The 15,599-nt window shown below is 40.8% G+C and overlaps 1 protein-coding gene across 1 annotated transcript in view; it reads right to left on the bottom strand.

Annotated features, from left to right (window-relative positions):
• LOC104507197 (nebulin-like) overlaps positions 1-14,932 on the bottom strand; it is a gene marked incomplete at both ends in the record, with an annotated part of 24,010 nt that extends 9,078 nt beyond the window's left edge. Inside the window, 16 exon segments of the mRNA XM_010148403.1 lie at positions 1,414-1,620; positions 2,573-2,884; positions 3,281-3,388; positions 4,261-4,467; positions 5,362-5,394; positions 5,963-6,088; positions 7,285-7,596; positions 8,247-8,354; positions 8,452-8,556; positions 9,060-9,116; positions 10,219-10,323; positions 10,396-10,488; positions 12,557-12,739; positions 12,858-12,962; positions 14,431-14,526; positions 14,828-14,932. Of these exon segments, the coding sequence (XP_010146705.1) occupies positions 1,414-1,620; positions 2,573-2,884; positions 3,281-3,388; positions 4,261-4,467; positions 5,362-5,394; positions 5,963-6,088; positions 7,285-7,596; positions 8,247-8,354; positions 8,452-8,556; positions 9,060-9,116; positions 10,219-10,323; positions 10,396-10,488; positions 12,557-12,739; positions 12,858-12,962; positions 14,431-14,526; positions 14,828-14,932 (2,262 nt within the window).
• Positions 14,933-15,599: the final 667 nt, after the last annotated feature.

Below are 15,599 nucleotides of genomic sequence, written 5' to 3'. Positions count from 1 at the left end.
AAAGAGTCAGAGCTGTGAATGACAGAAAGAATACAGCAACTTACATCACTTTGTATCTGTTCGTGTTTCTGTACAGTTCTAAACTCATTGCATCTGGCAGAAGCATAGACTGGTGAATCAGTTGTTTGTAGTTCGTATTGGTTACACGATCTTGTGCCTCCTTAGCTGCCACAATGCTGAGTGTATCCGAAGGTGTTTGGTGATGTGTCTTGCTCGCCCCATAAGCTTTCTTGTATTTATGATCAGACTGGATATTAGCCACTTCGTATGATGGACAAGTTTGGGATCATCCTGAAGGAGCCTACAGGTTTTCCCTTGTCTTGTTCATAACCTCATTTGTATTTGTACTGTAAAGAGAAAAGAAACTTTAATTCTAATTCATTTGTTTATTAACAATTTTCTTGGAGGAAACAGAGCTAAGGAAAGCGCACATAAGTTTCTGAATGTGCCTGTAACTACAATGCACATGAAATCTAGACATTTTGAAAGAACAGCTGATTACATCAGTGCAGCAGGAGAATCAGAAAATAAATATCTCAGTAGAAAAGCATTCATGTCACGTAGCAATTTCATAACAACGTAACAGGCACCACATGAAACAGACCACACATTTAACAGTTTAAATCCTATTTCCGAAAGGAATCACTCCAGTATTTTTAGCCCCTTGCTGGTTTCAGCTGGGATAGAATAAATTTTCTTCACAGTAGCTGGTGTGGGGCTGTGTCTTGGACTTGTGCTGCAAAGAATGTTGATAACACTGATATTTCAGTTGTTGCCAGGTAATGCTGATATTAACCCAAGGACTTTTTCAGTTTCTGATACTGCCGCTATGTTCCCAGCTTCTTCTCTACAAGAGACACAGCCAGGACAACTGACCAAACCAACCAAAGGGACATTTCATGCCATAAGCCATCACGCTCAGTATATAAGTAGAGGGAAGTTGGCCAGGGGGGTCACTGCTCTGGGGCAGGTTATTGATCACCCAGTCATAAGCAATTCTAGCGCTGTGCATCACTTGGTTTTGAATATTCCTTTATCATTATTATTTCCTCTCCCTGTGCTGTCCTATTAAACTGTTTTTATTTCGACACATGAGGCTTTTTTCCTAATCCCACTTTGGAAGGAGGGCGGGGGGTGAGTGAGCGGCTGTGTGGTGCTCAGCTGCCACCTGGGCCTAAACCGGGACAAGCCCCTAGATTTCAACAACATATTTCTTAGATATGTTAGGGTCATGCTTTGCTTTCAGGTACATCAAAGCTCTATCAAGATGAAACACAGCTACAGTCAAGCATATTCATGAGCTGCCAAAATTGACACTTTCCAGAGCTATGCACAGAATAAGATTATTACCTCAGGTATAGTAGGTTCCTTACTTCTGCAAACTTAAATGAATTTTGATGAACGTTTTCTTACCTCATCCATGATTTTAGCATTATTTAAAGCTAAGACCATGTTCATGGAATCCATAAGCACAGAATACTTCAACTTGTCTGGATGCTGGCGATACTTCTTTTCACTAACAATTTCCATCGCTTTTTTGTTCTTCTCAGCTTCCAGGGAGCCCAGTGGCATCCATCCAACGCCCTTCATACTTTCACCATATTCTGCTCTATATTGATTCTGGAGGAAGAAAGAAAAGAAAGCAATCAGATGCATGGAGAAGTCTGTGAATCATGACACTTCAGTCTATGTTTAACGAATACTGGATTTTGAATGCACTTCTACAGAGAAGCTTTTTTGTTCTTCTCAGCTTCCAGGGAGCCCAGTGGCATCCATCCAACGCCCTTCATACTTTCACCATATTCTGCTCTATATTGATTCTGGAGGAAGAAAGAAAAGAAAGCAATCAGATGCATGGAGAAGTCTGTGAATCATGACACTTCAGTCTATGTTTAACGAATACTGGATTTTGAATGCACTTCTACAGAGAAGCAAACTGTATCAAGGTGCGGTCAAGGTTTATTTAGACACACATTTGTTACAGTGGTGTCTGTATTTTATTACTCTGACTTTTATGCAATGTTCAGATCCTCCCTATGATGTATACAGACTGCTTGTGTGACATCATTACATGTTAAGGCCCTCTTGAAGAACAGGACTATCTCCAACCACTATACCGAATAAAAAGGGCCCTCTTCTTTAGAGGTTAAACATCCCAGAAAATCTGAGAATACATCTACTTAGTTGTTTTCCCCTTTTTCTGAGAAGGTTTCTTTGTGGAAGTACAAGATAAAACTATTAATGGAAAGTGAAGCTGTTCCTGTCTTGGCCTGCTCACAACTATTGCTCCTGAAGAGCCTCCTGGGACATGTAAGCAGTAAATACCCATTTTACTTTATATATAAAACTACTTATTTCTGAGCCCAAATTCTTTAGCAATAAAATAATTTAATATTTCAGAGTCTTAGAAAAATACAATGGCTAGCATTGCTAAAGGTCTCCTTTCCTTTACTACATTTTATTATATAAAGGAACTAAATCCACTAAGAAAATAGTAGTATTTATCTTACAGTATGCTTTCATAAATGAAGCTTGGTTGTATTCACGATGCAAAGATTGAAGAGTCTCTCACATCCCTTTGTATCTGCATCATGTTTTTGGCTAATTCAAGACTCATAGCATCAGGAAAAACATTGTAGGTATGGATCAAGGTTTTGTAGTTTGCTTTTGTAGCCAATTCCTGTGCTTTCTTGGCTGCTACAACACTGACTATGTCAACTGGAGTATGGAAATGAGTTTTTGCCTTGTCATAATCTTTTTTATATTCATGATCAGTTTGCATCTGAGCCACCTGCATGAAGTGCACCAGCTTGGGGTTGTCCTTGAGGCTGCGGAACCCAATATGCTTTCCCTTCTCTTTTTCGTAGGCTAGTTTGTATTTATACTGCCAGCAGGAAAGAGAAAGAACAGCAAAGACTTCAATCAAAAAAAAAAAAAAGCACCATTAAGCTCATTTTTATCTCTGAAAACATAGAAAATATTTGTTCTTTTTCATCACCAGATCTCGGGTTTAGTCATTTAAACGTACGCAGTTGTACAAAACCACCTGAACACAGGCACACAAAGCTCTGCAGCTCGCTGAACAAGGAGCAAAAAAACACAATTCACTGTTATTCCACTGGAGAGCAAGTACCACAAAGGTTTATCCCATCAAGCACATAACTGAAACCTAGACAACTCAAGATGCTCGAAAAAACCTACATTTGCACATAAGTGCGCTTTGAAAATGTTCTGACTCTCTTGGTGTCTACTGTGAGTACTCTCACGCGATTGAGCTTACCTCGCTTGCGATGTCTCTGGAGGCTTTGGCTGCTTTTATTGGAATAGCACCTGGCTGCATGTCATAACCTTTCTTCTTGTCTTCCTCCCATCCAGCTTTGTAAAGCTTCTAATATAAAATGTAGAAGAGAACAGGTACCCTATTATGAAGGCAGAAGTACTCAAGTACCCTACATCTGAATTTAAACATTGTCAAAAAAGACATGACACCACTTTCTGATCTATGCATCAGCCACTGAATGCCCCCTGGGAGCATGGCAACTCCCATTGCTCATGGTGAGCTGGGTCACGCTCGACGGCAGAGTTTCTGGCATGACATGAACGCTCTCTTTGGTCCATTTATTGGTGTGGAGTCTCTGCAATTACAGCATAATGTTCAGCATTGAAAAAGCATTGCACTCACAGAAAAAGAGCCTGCTTTTCCTTTGCTCATTTGCAATAAATAATATTTTACAGTAAAGTCCCCTAAGCACTGCAAACAATCTTCACAAATACAACTGCTGAGCAATGTTGTACTCCTCCTCTTTCTGCACGATTTTATTTGAGAAATTTGCAAAGTATGTTTGGCTAACTAGTAAATATTGAAACTTAAATGTTTCAATTTCCCTGCTTTCATGAAAAACAGTACTTTTTTTTTCCCACATACCTTCTTTCCTTGGCAAACATGAAATAAGCATCAATGGTGTCCCAGATAACTAGGGACAAATTTAAAGAACTCAACTTTTTGTACAAAACCGACAGAATTTCAGGTCACTGATTATGAATACTACTTCCTGCAGAAAAAGAGCAGGGAAAAGCGCTCCCTTAATCATGTATACAGTCCAAGGCTTCCATCATCTCTTAGCGTCCCGTTGTAGCTAAGCAAACCACTATACCCATTTGAATTTCTAATCACTTGAGTAGGAATGAACCTGTCCCACAGTTTTGCACAGCAAAGACCCCATCTGTGGCTCAGTCATGATCCTCTGAACAAATTCTCACCTTATTCATGGTCTTGGCGTTTTGCTTGGCTAGCACTTGTTCCATTGCATCCACTGAGATAGAATACATCAGCCTGTCAGGGTGCTGGTGGTACTTTTGTTCACTGAGAATCTCCGCAGTTTTTTTGGCCTTTACTACATCCGGTGACTGAGTCGGTATCCAGCCAACTCCTCTCAACCAGTTATTAAAGTCTGCTTTGCACACATTCTTTTAAAAAACAAACAAGGAAAAGCACAGTTAGACAAGGAAAACTAGAATGCCCATACACATGAAAACAGGTAAGGCCTTAAACCTGCTCCTGGGCATTCACTTTTGAAGGAAAATTCAGACAAGCCTGTTGTAACTGCTATTGTTTTCCAAATTCTTAATGTAACATTAACAACTATTTATGTGTTAGGGATAAAGAAATTCTTTTCACTACACGAATGTGTAGAACTCACACTACAAACCAAATGTACAGACCTTAGAACACACTTGGAGTGGTAAGCATGAAAATCTGACAAAAATATAATTTTTTTTTAAAATGACACTCTTGTTCGTTAATAGACTCAGTTTGCCGTAGAATTAATTCATAGAAATAGTTTCAACAACTTCTGCTTAATGGCCTGGTTCTGCACAAGCTTGAATAGACGCCCTTCCCATTTAATCACACTTTATAACATGGCTTTTAGGGCAGATAAAGCTACACAAATGCTGTGAAAATAAAACCTCTTCCTGAACTGCAGTGTTAGAAGGAACAGGGAGCATATCAGAGCCTGAGAAAGAGACTTTAACAGCATGTATGCACAGGGCAAAATTTGTCCTCAAGCATCACGCTTCTGCCCTTGCAAACATCCCACAGCCAAGCAAGCTCAGCCAACTCAGCCAGGACAGGGGAAAACACAATGGGGAAGCAAAACACTTGAGATAAAAAAGTTCTGTATTTCAGACACATTCTGAAAAGAATGTGTCTAAAGGTCACCTCCTTTGTCTGTTGGCCACTGGGAACATGCACATTATCCCCTCCAAACTACACGTAGAATCTGAAGAACACTTTCAAGCAGATTATTAACATTGGGGGGAATTTCACATTTGTCAGAGAATGAAGATTAAACTACATACTTCCTGGATAAACAAGTAGAGTCTCAAGTTACACTAGTGAACAAAAAGGGAACCAAGTCACAAAACTTAATGGAAGCTACAACGCTTTTCCATCCATCCTTATCATGCCCAGCATATGCATCTGTTGGAGGATAAAGGCAGGAAGGAAAAATGAATGAAATGAATGAATCTCAAATACTTAGGTATAACACAAATATATATAACGTATATTTTTGGTAAACTTAAATAGAGTCAGCATTTAGACTCTGTAGATAACCTATGGTCTCTGACAATACAGGTGATAGTCACAGTAACAACACATTGTAATTACAATTACAAATTCAACTACAAAATACACGAATTAGAAAAACATGTTAATATGCTGAGAATTAGCCAAATATGTAGAGATACGATGAATGTTGTTATTTGTTAGGAAAGTTCCCTAGAATGTATCAGCTACACATAGTTCTGATAATCAGTGGAAAATAGAAGGTTCCAGATGAGACACTGACATCTCAATCTATTGTTAATTCAGTATATTCATTTTTTAGCCTTAAAAGGTTAATAGTGTAACACAGTCATTATGAGAAGGAAAAAAAAAGGCTGATTAATCATTACGTACATCAGTCTGAAGCTGCATCACATTTCTTGATAGCTCCAGATTCATGGAATCAGGCAAGAGTGTGTAATCATGAATTTGCTGTCCATAGCCAGCGTTCGTAACCGATTCCTGGGCTTTCTTGGTAGCCTGAACACATCCACAGGAGTATGATATTTGGTCTTGGTGACTTCATAATCCTTCTTGTATTCATGATCTGATTGCTTTTTGGCCACATTCATGTAATGAACCAGTTTAGGATCATCCTGCAGGCTACGATATCCAACCTGTTTGCCTTTCTCATATGATTCCTTGTACTAGAGACAAAGGAAAAGAAAGCCTTACCCACGTTGGAAAGAGAATGCATACTTTTTGATCATTTTAATAACAATAATAACAATACTTTGAAACTCAATATTTTAACAACCTCATTCTATAAACTCAAATAAATTGTTTTTCAGAGAGCATGGGATTATTTACCTCAAAATAAGAAGATTGTTGGATTTCAGCTTGTCTGGACTCCCGGTATAGATCTAAATCTAGATTTGCAGTTACACGCCCTCCCTTGCCATTGCTTCTGCCATGTTATATTTTACTGCCATAGACTTCTAATTCCCAGGAACGTTCAGGTTTTAATTGAAAGACCAGCATAATAGTGTATTATTGAGTGGCCCAAGACTACCGAACAGCTGGATATCTCAGCATTCAGCTACTGGGGAGGGGCACGTTTAAGCGGGGAATGGAAGTCATTTGCAGCCTTTTGCTGAAGTTAGTGACTGCATTTCTGTGTCTCAAATCTCCTTTCATAGCTTGTGTCAGACAGCACACCGAGCTTTACTGTTGCCAGTGGGAAAAAAGGTATGAGTTCACAGCGTTAAGAGTAGTAATTTTAATTCAGTTGTTGGAGTCCGTATTCCTACTATAGTTATAGGAATCAAAATATTTAGCATAGTCTGTGCAATTTCAAGATGAGCTGTTAACCTGTGCACAAATTACAGTCATAGTGTGATAAATAAACCCGCTACAAAGATAAGAGTCCTTCAAGACAATCAGTTTAGTTCATGTAGCTAAATTATTAACTCCATAAGCATTTTTGCAACTTCTATGAGGAAAGACTCTACCAGTGGCATTTTGCCCTTGCTTAAGCAAACCCCTTTTTCATATAATTTATATATTGTTTCCAGTGAAAGCAATGTTTTAAAAGTTAGGAATTTAAAAAAAAAAAAAACAACCTAACAAAAACAAACAAACAAAAAAAAAAACCTATTCAGGGATCTTTCCTGAGGCTTTGCAGATTTTGCTGGAGGCATCTCAAAAAAATTCTGTTCACATGAGGCTTTATTTACATCATTCTGAATCTCCATCATATTTTTGGTCATCTCCACATTCATTGCATCTGGTAAATAAGTACGGTGGTGCAGGACGTTCTTGTAATTGGCATTGCTGGCAATCTCTTGAGCCTTCTTGGCACCGACAACATTGACCATGTCCATTGGAATGTTGCACACAGTTTTTGTTTCCTCATAATCTTTTTTGTACTCTCGCTCAGACTGCAGCTTGGCTACCTTCATATAATGAACAAGTTTGGGATCATCTTAGAGGTTCTTGAAGCCAACGAGTTTGCCCTTGGAAAGTTCATAGCCTTTTTTATAGTTAACCTGTTAGAATATGGAAGAACACGGAGAATATCATCTTGAGTGTAGTAACTCAGCAATAAGTGAATTAAAAGCAAAGGCTACCCCTTGTTTTCTACACACAGTATCCCTCACACTAAGGTCAGTGACCATACATTTTAATGAAATCAGACGTGTATCTCTCTACACAAATCAGTTAGCTCCCAAAGTAACACCCTCTCACTTGCCCTGAAGAGGGAAAAGAGTCTGAAAATAGGTGCTTCTGCAAGGCCATCCCCAAGAATCTCCTCAAGCCCCACTGATATCCTAGAGTCTTTAATCTCATTTATGATCAGGCCTATAATTGAGGACAGAGAGAATTCAGGGGTCCATTGCTCATGGAGCTGTCACTACTGACCTGTTCTTCATGATTTTCCTTAACCAGACTGGACTGCAAGACAGCCAGTTTATTCCCAGAGAATTACATAATGAAGCAGCCTTCTCTAAATGCAATTTTACAAATACATTAGAGAATGAAACACCAATAAAAACATGTGTTAAATACATCCAATAACATGCTCAAAGAAGGGCAATAAACAAGTTATCCTTCAGATATACTTAACAAACATAATGGCAAACCTTGTTTAAGTAAATTCTTTTGACTTAAACAGTTCCTTTAGGAAAGATGTACTTACATCACTGACAGCCTGCCTAACAGCCTTGGCAGCTCGGAGAGGAATAGCATCACTTTTTAGATCATATCCCCTTGATTTTAATTCTTCTAATCCTGTTTTGTAGTAGTTCTAGAAGATAAGGTGAATTTTGAATGATTGGTTTCTAGCTAACAGGAACTTCATACTGTAAGTGGCACCAAGAGCTCTGGATTCAAAATATACTTACATCACCACAACTGTAGGCATTAACTTTAGCCTGTATGAACTGGGGCACATCTGGAAGGAGGTGACACTTGTGAAGAATTTCTTCACCTTTGGCTTTATGCTTTATCTGCAAAGAACAATAAAAAAATTCAGCAGCCCAATGTTCATAGATTGTAAATGCTTAGTAATGCGGTGGGACGCAACTTGAAGATCTCATGTCACCTCACTCACAAAGACAGAGGTGAAATCCTAGTCCTTGCCAAGTGAGTGATTTAAATCCCACTGACTTAAATAGTTCGAAGAATATAACGAGAATGATGGACATAAACAAAATTACAACATACTAAAACTTGATGTGAGCAGCCACTTGAAAAATGAAAAAAACCCCTGATCGCCAGGTGATCTTCCACTGGAACAGAACTGGAATACACACCAGCACTTTTCTGCCTGTGCACATGTATATATGCACACACACTCACCTCCACGCCGATTTCAGTTCCCTTAAAACTGGATGATAAAGTGAAAGTGGCCACAGTGCAGAAACCGATAATGTCAAAGCATAGCAACACGTTTTCGAAGCTTCCTTATGTCACTCAGCTGTTTGCTATTGATCTCTGCTTGCTTCTGTACCGGAGAATCGGTCACTTGAGCAAACGTGGTTTGATCGGGATGCTTTTTGTAGGTGTGCTGAAGGAAGATAACAAACATACTTGCAGAACACGCAGATAAGCAGAACTATTTTATGTGACATAGCAACGTGGCGTTACTTGGGATAGCGAGCGGTTGTGGCATGCACGCAGGTAAGCGTTGCCATGGGCTGTCGTTCTCATGTTACATTTAAACATAATCAGAGAGCAAATAAATTTTTGAAGTATTTTTAAAGTATTAATGTAAAATATTTTGAATAGGTATATAAATATCCTTATAGGATACACGATAATATATTATATGCATTATAGTATGTTCTATGATTCTATATACATTTTAGTATATTATATACAAATAGCTGCGAGAATTGGGCTTGTTCAGCCTGGAGAAGAGGAGGCTCCGAGGAGACCTTATTGCACCTTCCAGTAGCTGAAGGGGCTACAAGGAAGCTGGGGGGGACTTTTTACAAGGGCATGGAGTGACAGGACAAGGGGTAATGGGTTTAAATTGAAAGTGGGGAGGTTTAGATTGGATATCAGGAAGGAATTCTTCCTGGAGAGGGTGGTGAGGCACTGGAACAGGTTGCCCAGAGAAGCTGTGGATGCCCCATCCCTGGAAGTGTCCAAGGCCAGGCTGGATGAGGCTTGGAGCAACCTGGTCTAGTGGAAGGTGTCCCTGCCCATGGCAGGGGGGTTGGAACTAGACAATCTTTAAGGTCCCTTCAACCATTCTATCATTCTATGATATTTATAAAATTTCCCAAGTAATGCTAAAGTAAATAAAATTAATATTAATAAATTAACTAAAGTACTTTTAAAGTATTGATGTAAAAATACGTTGACTTAAGCAGGTAACTGCTTGAAGTTCATTCTTCATTTTGGTACTATTCCTCTAACACTTGTTAGAATAAAGTTTTTACTTGTTAGAATAAAGATTGTGCTATATCTGTCTTGGTCACTAGATGGCACAAAAAGGCTCTAAAATACAGATGAATATAGTTTTGAAAATCACGTATGGTGATAAGGCCAACTTCAAAATCATCGAAGCTGACAGGAATCACTCTGTAAACTTTCACGTGCCTCAGAAGCCGATACTCCGCACGTAGGTGGCTACTTGATGACCACTACTGTCCCGTACTTACATCTTTACACTGCTCTAACTTCTTAATAGCTTCATACTCATGAGTTGTGGTCTGAGGGAAGTAGCATTTTGTCTTTTCCTCCTCATAATCTGCTTTGTAATCTTTCTAGGAATAAAATCAACATTCAGTAAGAAACTACACTGAGCTTGCTGAAACCAGAATGATCGCCATACTTACATCACTCTTCATGCAGTGTCTACGATGTGGGTCCTCAAAGCTGCCCAAATAGTGCCCTAAAATATTCTTTTGAGATGCATCTTTATATTTTACCTGGAAAAATAATAGCAAGTTCATAAACAAAAGTAATCATGAGTGTCAGTAATGAAGGACATAATATAAAAGACATACATACATCACTAAAACTCTTCAGAAGGGTATCAGTCTGGAACTTCCGTGTGGCACAGTAATCCATGCTGTTTCCTTTTGATTGGTCACAGGCTTCTGTGTATAACTTCTGCAAAAGAAAATAACGTCAGCTAATGCAGCAGCAATCACTGCAACTCCTCTCAACACATTAAAAACTACAAGACCAAATTGTGAAATGATTGCAAAGAAAAGCTTTCGCAGAAGACTGAAAAACAGGTGGCACTTTTTCCCCATAATTTTTGAATGGGAAGACAGGAAGGTCTGACTGACAGGTTCTGAGCTTATGACACTGAGAAATACTCAGTCTTTTTCCATGAAGAAGAAAACAGCAAGAGGAGAGAAACGGAGAACGCCGTTACAATGAGTAACCAGCATACAAGAAATACAAATATGTAAATTACCACATATTTTATCATTACTGGCATCAGCTGAAGTTCCTTAAAACAGTAAGGGAAGAACTGTCATCTTGTGATCCATTTTCCTCAGGGATGTAAATGAACTATAATTAGCTATCCCCATACAATGCCATCGTTACACTCTGCTGCAGAGAAGTGATTCCTCATCTACGCCGTTCTGGTCAGGGGTATCTCGTGACAAATATTGGTCTGTAAAACTAAACATACCAAGAGATCCAAAGGAGAAGCCTTGTGAGGGAATGCTGGGTTAGGTTTATTGTACATGGCTGAAAATCATCCAGCTGTATTTGGGAATATGTACATCACTCGGCACACTGCCTGCAGCTTTTAATTGCCTCAGCAATGGGTTCTCTGTAGCAGGAAGCACATATAGTCATAGAATCATAGAATCATAGAATCACTAGGTTGGAAAAGACCTTAGAGATCATCCAGTCCAACCATATCTGTCTACCACTAAACCATATCTTTCAGCACCTCATCCACCCGTCTCTTAAACACATCCAGGGATGGTGACTCCACCACCTCCCTGGGCAGCCTGTTCCAGTGTGTGATAACCCTTTCGGTGAAGAACTTCTTCCTTACGTCCAATCTAAACCTCACCTGGCGCAGCTTGAGTCCATTCCCCCTCGTCCGATCATCTGTCGTTAGGGAGAAGAGACCAACACCCACTTCTGCACAACGTCCTTTCAGGTAGTTGTAGGCAGTGATCAGGTCTCCTCTCAGCCTCCTCTTCTCAAGGCTAAACAAGCCCAGTTCCCTCAGTCGCTCCTCATAGTCCGCCACAGCATTGTTCTTTTCATAGTCTGCTGTGTTTTATCTTTAAAAAAAGAGTAAAAATAAAAAGGGTGACGTTTTACAAGTCAGTATTAAAAGCCAAACGCTCACTAACCTGTATCATCTTGAACTTTTCAGGAAAAATTTCCTTTTAACTTACAATCCATGATGGCAAAGGACCACGACAGGCACTCAGACCGCAGAAGTGCATGGGCAAGGAGGTGGGAAGCAGGGCACAAGATAACCGAGAGCTCTGTGGTAGATGTCCCCTGCTCTAAGCCCCTCTCCAAACACTGTGATTTTTCAAATATTCGGTGACGTTTCAGAATAGTCACACTCTCACAATTAATGTCAAGATTGTCTTTGCTGATGCATATATTGTTGCAGAAAAGGCAGAAGCCAAACGAACTCCGTGTTTCGAACCAAAGTGGGGCCAGCACAACATCACTGAGACATGCGGAGCAAGGATGAATCAATGTGAAAACACTGAGCCAAATTCAGCTAGCTTAAGTTGGTCTTGGTTAACAGTATTGATTTGTTCCAACTAATAATCAGGCACATCACATAACCAGAACAAATGATGAAGTGAATTCCACGTCACAGGTACTATTGTGGAAGATCGTAAGCGTGGCTAGGAGTCGTCGTAAGCTCCCTCGCGCACAAGAATCCCTCTTTTGCATATAAGAAAACATTTTTGACATTTGACCAAACAATTTCAGGACAAACTGGCCTGGCTTCAGACCTGTGGTCAAGCTAAACAAATGGGAGAACACATAACCTACCTCACTGCCGTTATCTGAAACTCGCTTATTAGCCTCATATTCTGGAGCTTCGGTCTGCATGAAGTAGATCCGGTCTTTCGTGTTTTCAAAGTCTTCCGGTACCTCCTCTGTCAGGAACAGAGACAAACAGATAACAACACATGAAATGCACTCACGTTGTAAACCAGACCTCCAGCGAGTAGCCTATTTAGAAAGAGAGAAATGCCACAGCTGGAGTTGGCAAAATCAATCCATATTTTCCACATAAACATGCAGAGGATAAAGCTGTTCGTCTCAAGATTATTCTGAAGAATTCACTTACCATACTTACAGTTTCTGCATTCATTTTTGCAATGGCAGCATTGTAGCATGGAGTTTGACTCCACTTCACTTTGATCTTGTTTTTATAGTCCTCATGGTAAATAATCTATAGCAAAACCAAAAAAAAAAAAAAAAAATTAATCCCCAAGATGCAGCTCAGTTTTCACTCAACAGATTTGATTTTAAAAGTCTTCTTTTTAAGGTTGCTTCACCTTTCATATCTGCCTTTACCAGTTCTTGTCAAAACCACCGGATTTGGCCTAACCACTTCAGCATTCGGTGATTTCTCTTTGTCCTTTCATTGACCAAAAAGAGGATAAATAGGTGAAATAAGTCAACTCTTCTAGAATATTGTTATTAATAAGAAAATCTGTCTCTGAGACAGCACTAACATATTCCTTGAGTTCTGTTTTCTCACTGGTCACAGAATACTGGGACATTGTATTGCCCATCGGCTAAGCCAGAATTTGTTGTTATTGCTGCTGAAAGCTGCTGTAAGAAAACCCTGAGGTTTCTAGAGAAAGAAGAGCACGACATTCTACTCACGTTGCTCGGCTGCCTTGTCACTTTCTTGGCCTGTTCCACCTCAGGTGGATCTGGCAGAGAAGTATATTTAGATTTTCATTCATCATGCCCCTTTTTTATAGACAATCTGAAAATACAAAAGAAGTCAACGTTTACAGTAACTACCAACTTCAGCATCAGAACATGCACTCTTAGCTCTGCCGGTGCCGCCAGGAACAGAAGTCGTTCCGTCCACAGCTACTGCAGCAAAAACACCTGCAAACACTGCATTTTGGAGGACTCTTGGTGGGAGACCGTGCAAAAGAAGCAGTTCCCCGGGGAGGTTTTCAAGCATATCACACTGGTTCTGCTGATAAACAGGGACTCATGAACGTCGGGACATGTGCAAAATTCACCGAAGTCTTTCAGTGAGCCTGGAAACCCTCGGTGGAAGAGTGCTGCGTATCTAAGAATCGGCAGATCACACAGCCTCATGAACTCCTGACGTTTCTTACCGCTGTTTTAGAGGCAGATTTGCGGCCCCACAACACAACTGAGCTTACAGCCAACCCTGAGAGTTTCTCCACACGTTTTGAGAGTTTCACTCCTCTTACTGATTACCTCGGAATGAATTAATTATTTCATTCGTTCATAATCCGGCACCAACTTGCCAAAGATTATATTACATTTATACAGAGTGCCCGCTTCCCTACTGAACTAGCGCTGCTACGGGCGCTACCGGTGCGCACCTAAGCGTTTGCGTTTTTGGTTCCATCATGAAGTTTTTCGATCTAGCCAAAGTCCACCACAAAGTCTATCAAGTCACGCTGTAACAGCGACCCAGCTGTCGGTCGGGCTTCGATACTTACATCACTCAGAGCCTTCTGAGCTTGTGCCGCCCTCCTGAGCTCCGGACCGTCATTGTATGGAGAGAATGTTTTGCCTCCTTCCCCCTCTTTGGTACAGTTTCTTAAAAACAGGAAAATGCCAGAATACTCATTATGAATTAATCTCTGACTTGGAATGCTTTTTGCACTTCAGCTGCTGAGACCTGTGGGGTTTTTTCTTACCTTGCTGAACATCGCTGTGGTTTTTATTGCATTCACAAGCTCAGGGGGAAGCAGGTACTTGTCCTTATTCTCCTCCCTGTTCTGTTTATATAACACCTGGGAAGAAAGCTCAGCACACTGGTTACTCTATTGTTAGAAAAACATTTCCATCTGTGAATAAACTACCTGCTCTTTTTTTTTCCAAGTGAACGTCTCAAACCAGTGACGTGTGAAGACATCAATTTGAAGCATTTAAGATGATATACTTCCCTTATCAACTTCTCTGCTATCTCTCCCGGTGCTTCTAAACTGTTCCATAAACATTGCTTTAGTGCCCTGAGCCCAAACCTTTATTTATAGCAGTAACCTCATGATTCACTAATGTCCTCAACCCTCCCAGGAAGCCAGACTCGCTCACCTTGCTCACTTGCTGCGACACCTTCCCCGCATGTTCTACATCCTTGGCCTTTTCATCAGCGTGGCAAGTAGTTCTAGCAACTTCGCCAGCCACGCAGCGTTTAACCTAGACCAATGCACGACAAAACACGTGTTCTTACAGCCAAATGGGTTTTTTCAAAAGCAGAATAGTGACGTTTTTATGCTGTAAACACCACAAATCTGACTGGCTGTTCCTTAGAAATGAAGCCTATGGAAACAAACGGATTTGTGAGTTAATTGAGAAAGACGTGCAGCTTTGAGACAGTTTCAAGAGCCGTGAATCCAGGATAAAGGCAGTGCCCTTCTGTAGGGACAGGATTCTGTTGAAGAGCGCTTCCACCCTGTAGAGCGAGGTGGAGAGATCCCCGTGCTACGCAGTAGATCTCAATTTCACAGTCCATTACCACGTTGGAAACGCGCCGTGGTGCCAGAAACAATATAGCCACGTTACCATGGCAAGCCAGCAGCTTGGGCCCAAAACCATCCTCACGCGGTTGTACCGCTCCCAGCTCGACAGCAGGCTCGGCCAGCATCAGCACCTGGATGGCCGTGTCACGCTCCTCAGCGTAGCCTCAGCCGGGAGCGGAGCGGAATTTAACGCACCCTCCTCTCCTGAACAGCTTGGGCTGGGTGACGGCCCTCTCGGCTTCGGGGGGGCTCTGCAGGGGGTGTGGGGACGTTTGGATGCGTGGGGCCAGAAGTGGGTGCGCTGGACTGTGTGAGGCGGGATGGGGGGTGTGCGGGGGGGCTCT

This window comes from Eurypyga helias, unplaced genomic scaffold (assembly GCF_000690775.1).
Source record: "Eurypyga helias isolate BGI_N326 unplaced genomic scaffold, ASM69077v1 scaffold423, whole genome shotgun sequence".
NCBI classification, from domain to species: Eukaryota; Metazoa; Chordata; class Aves; order Eurypygiformes; family Eurypygidae; genus Eurypyga; species Eurypyga helias.
The sequence above is the reverse complement of the archived record's forward strand: the minus strand, read 5'-3'. Positions and strand labels throughout refer to the sequence as shown.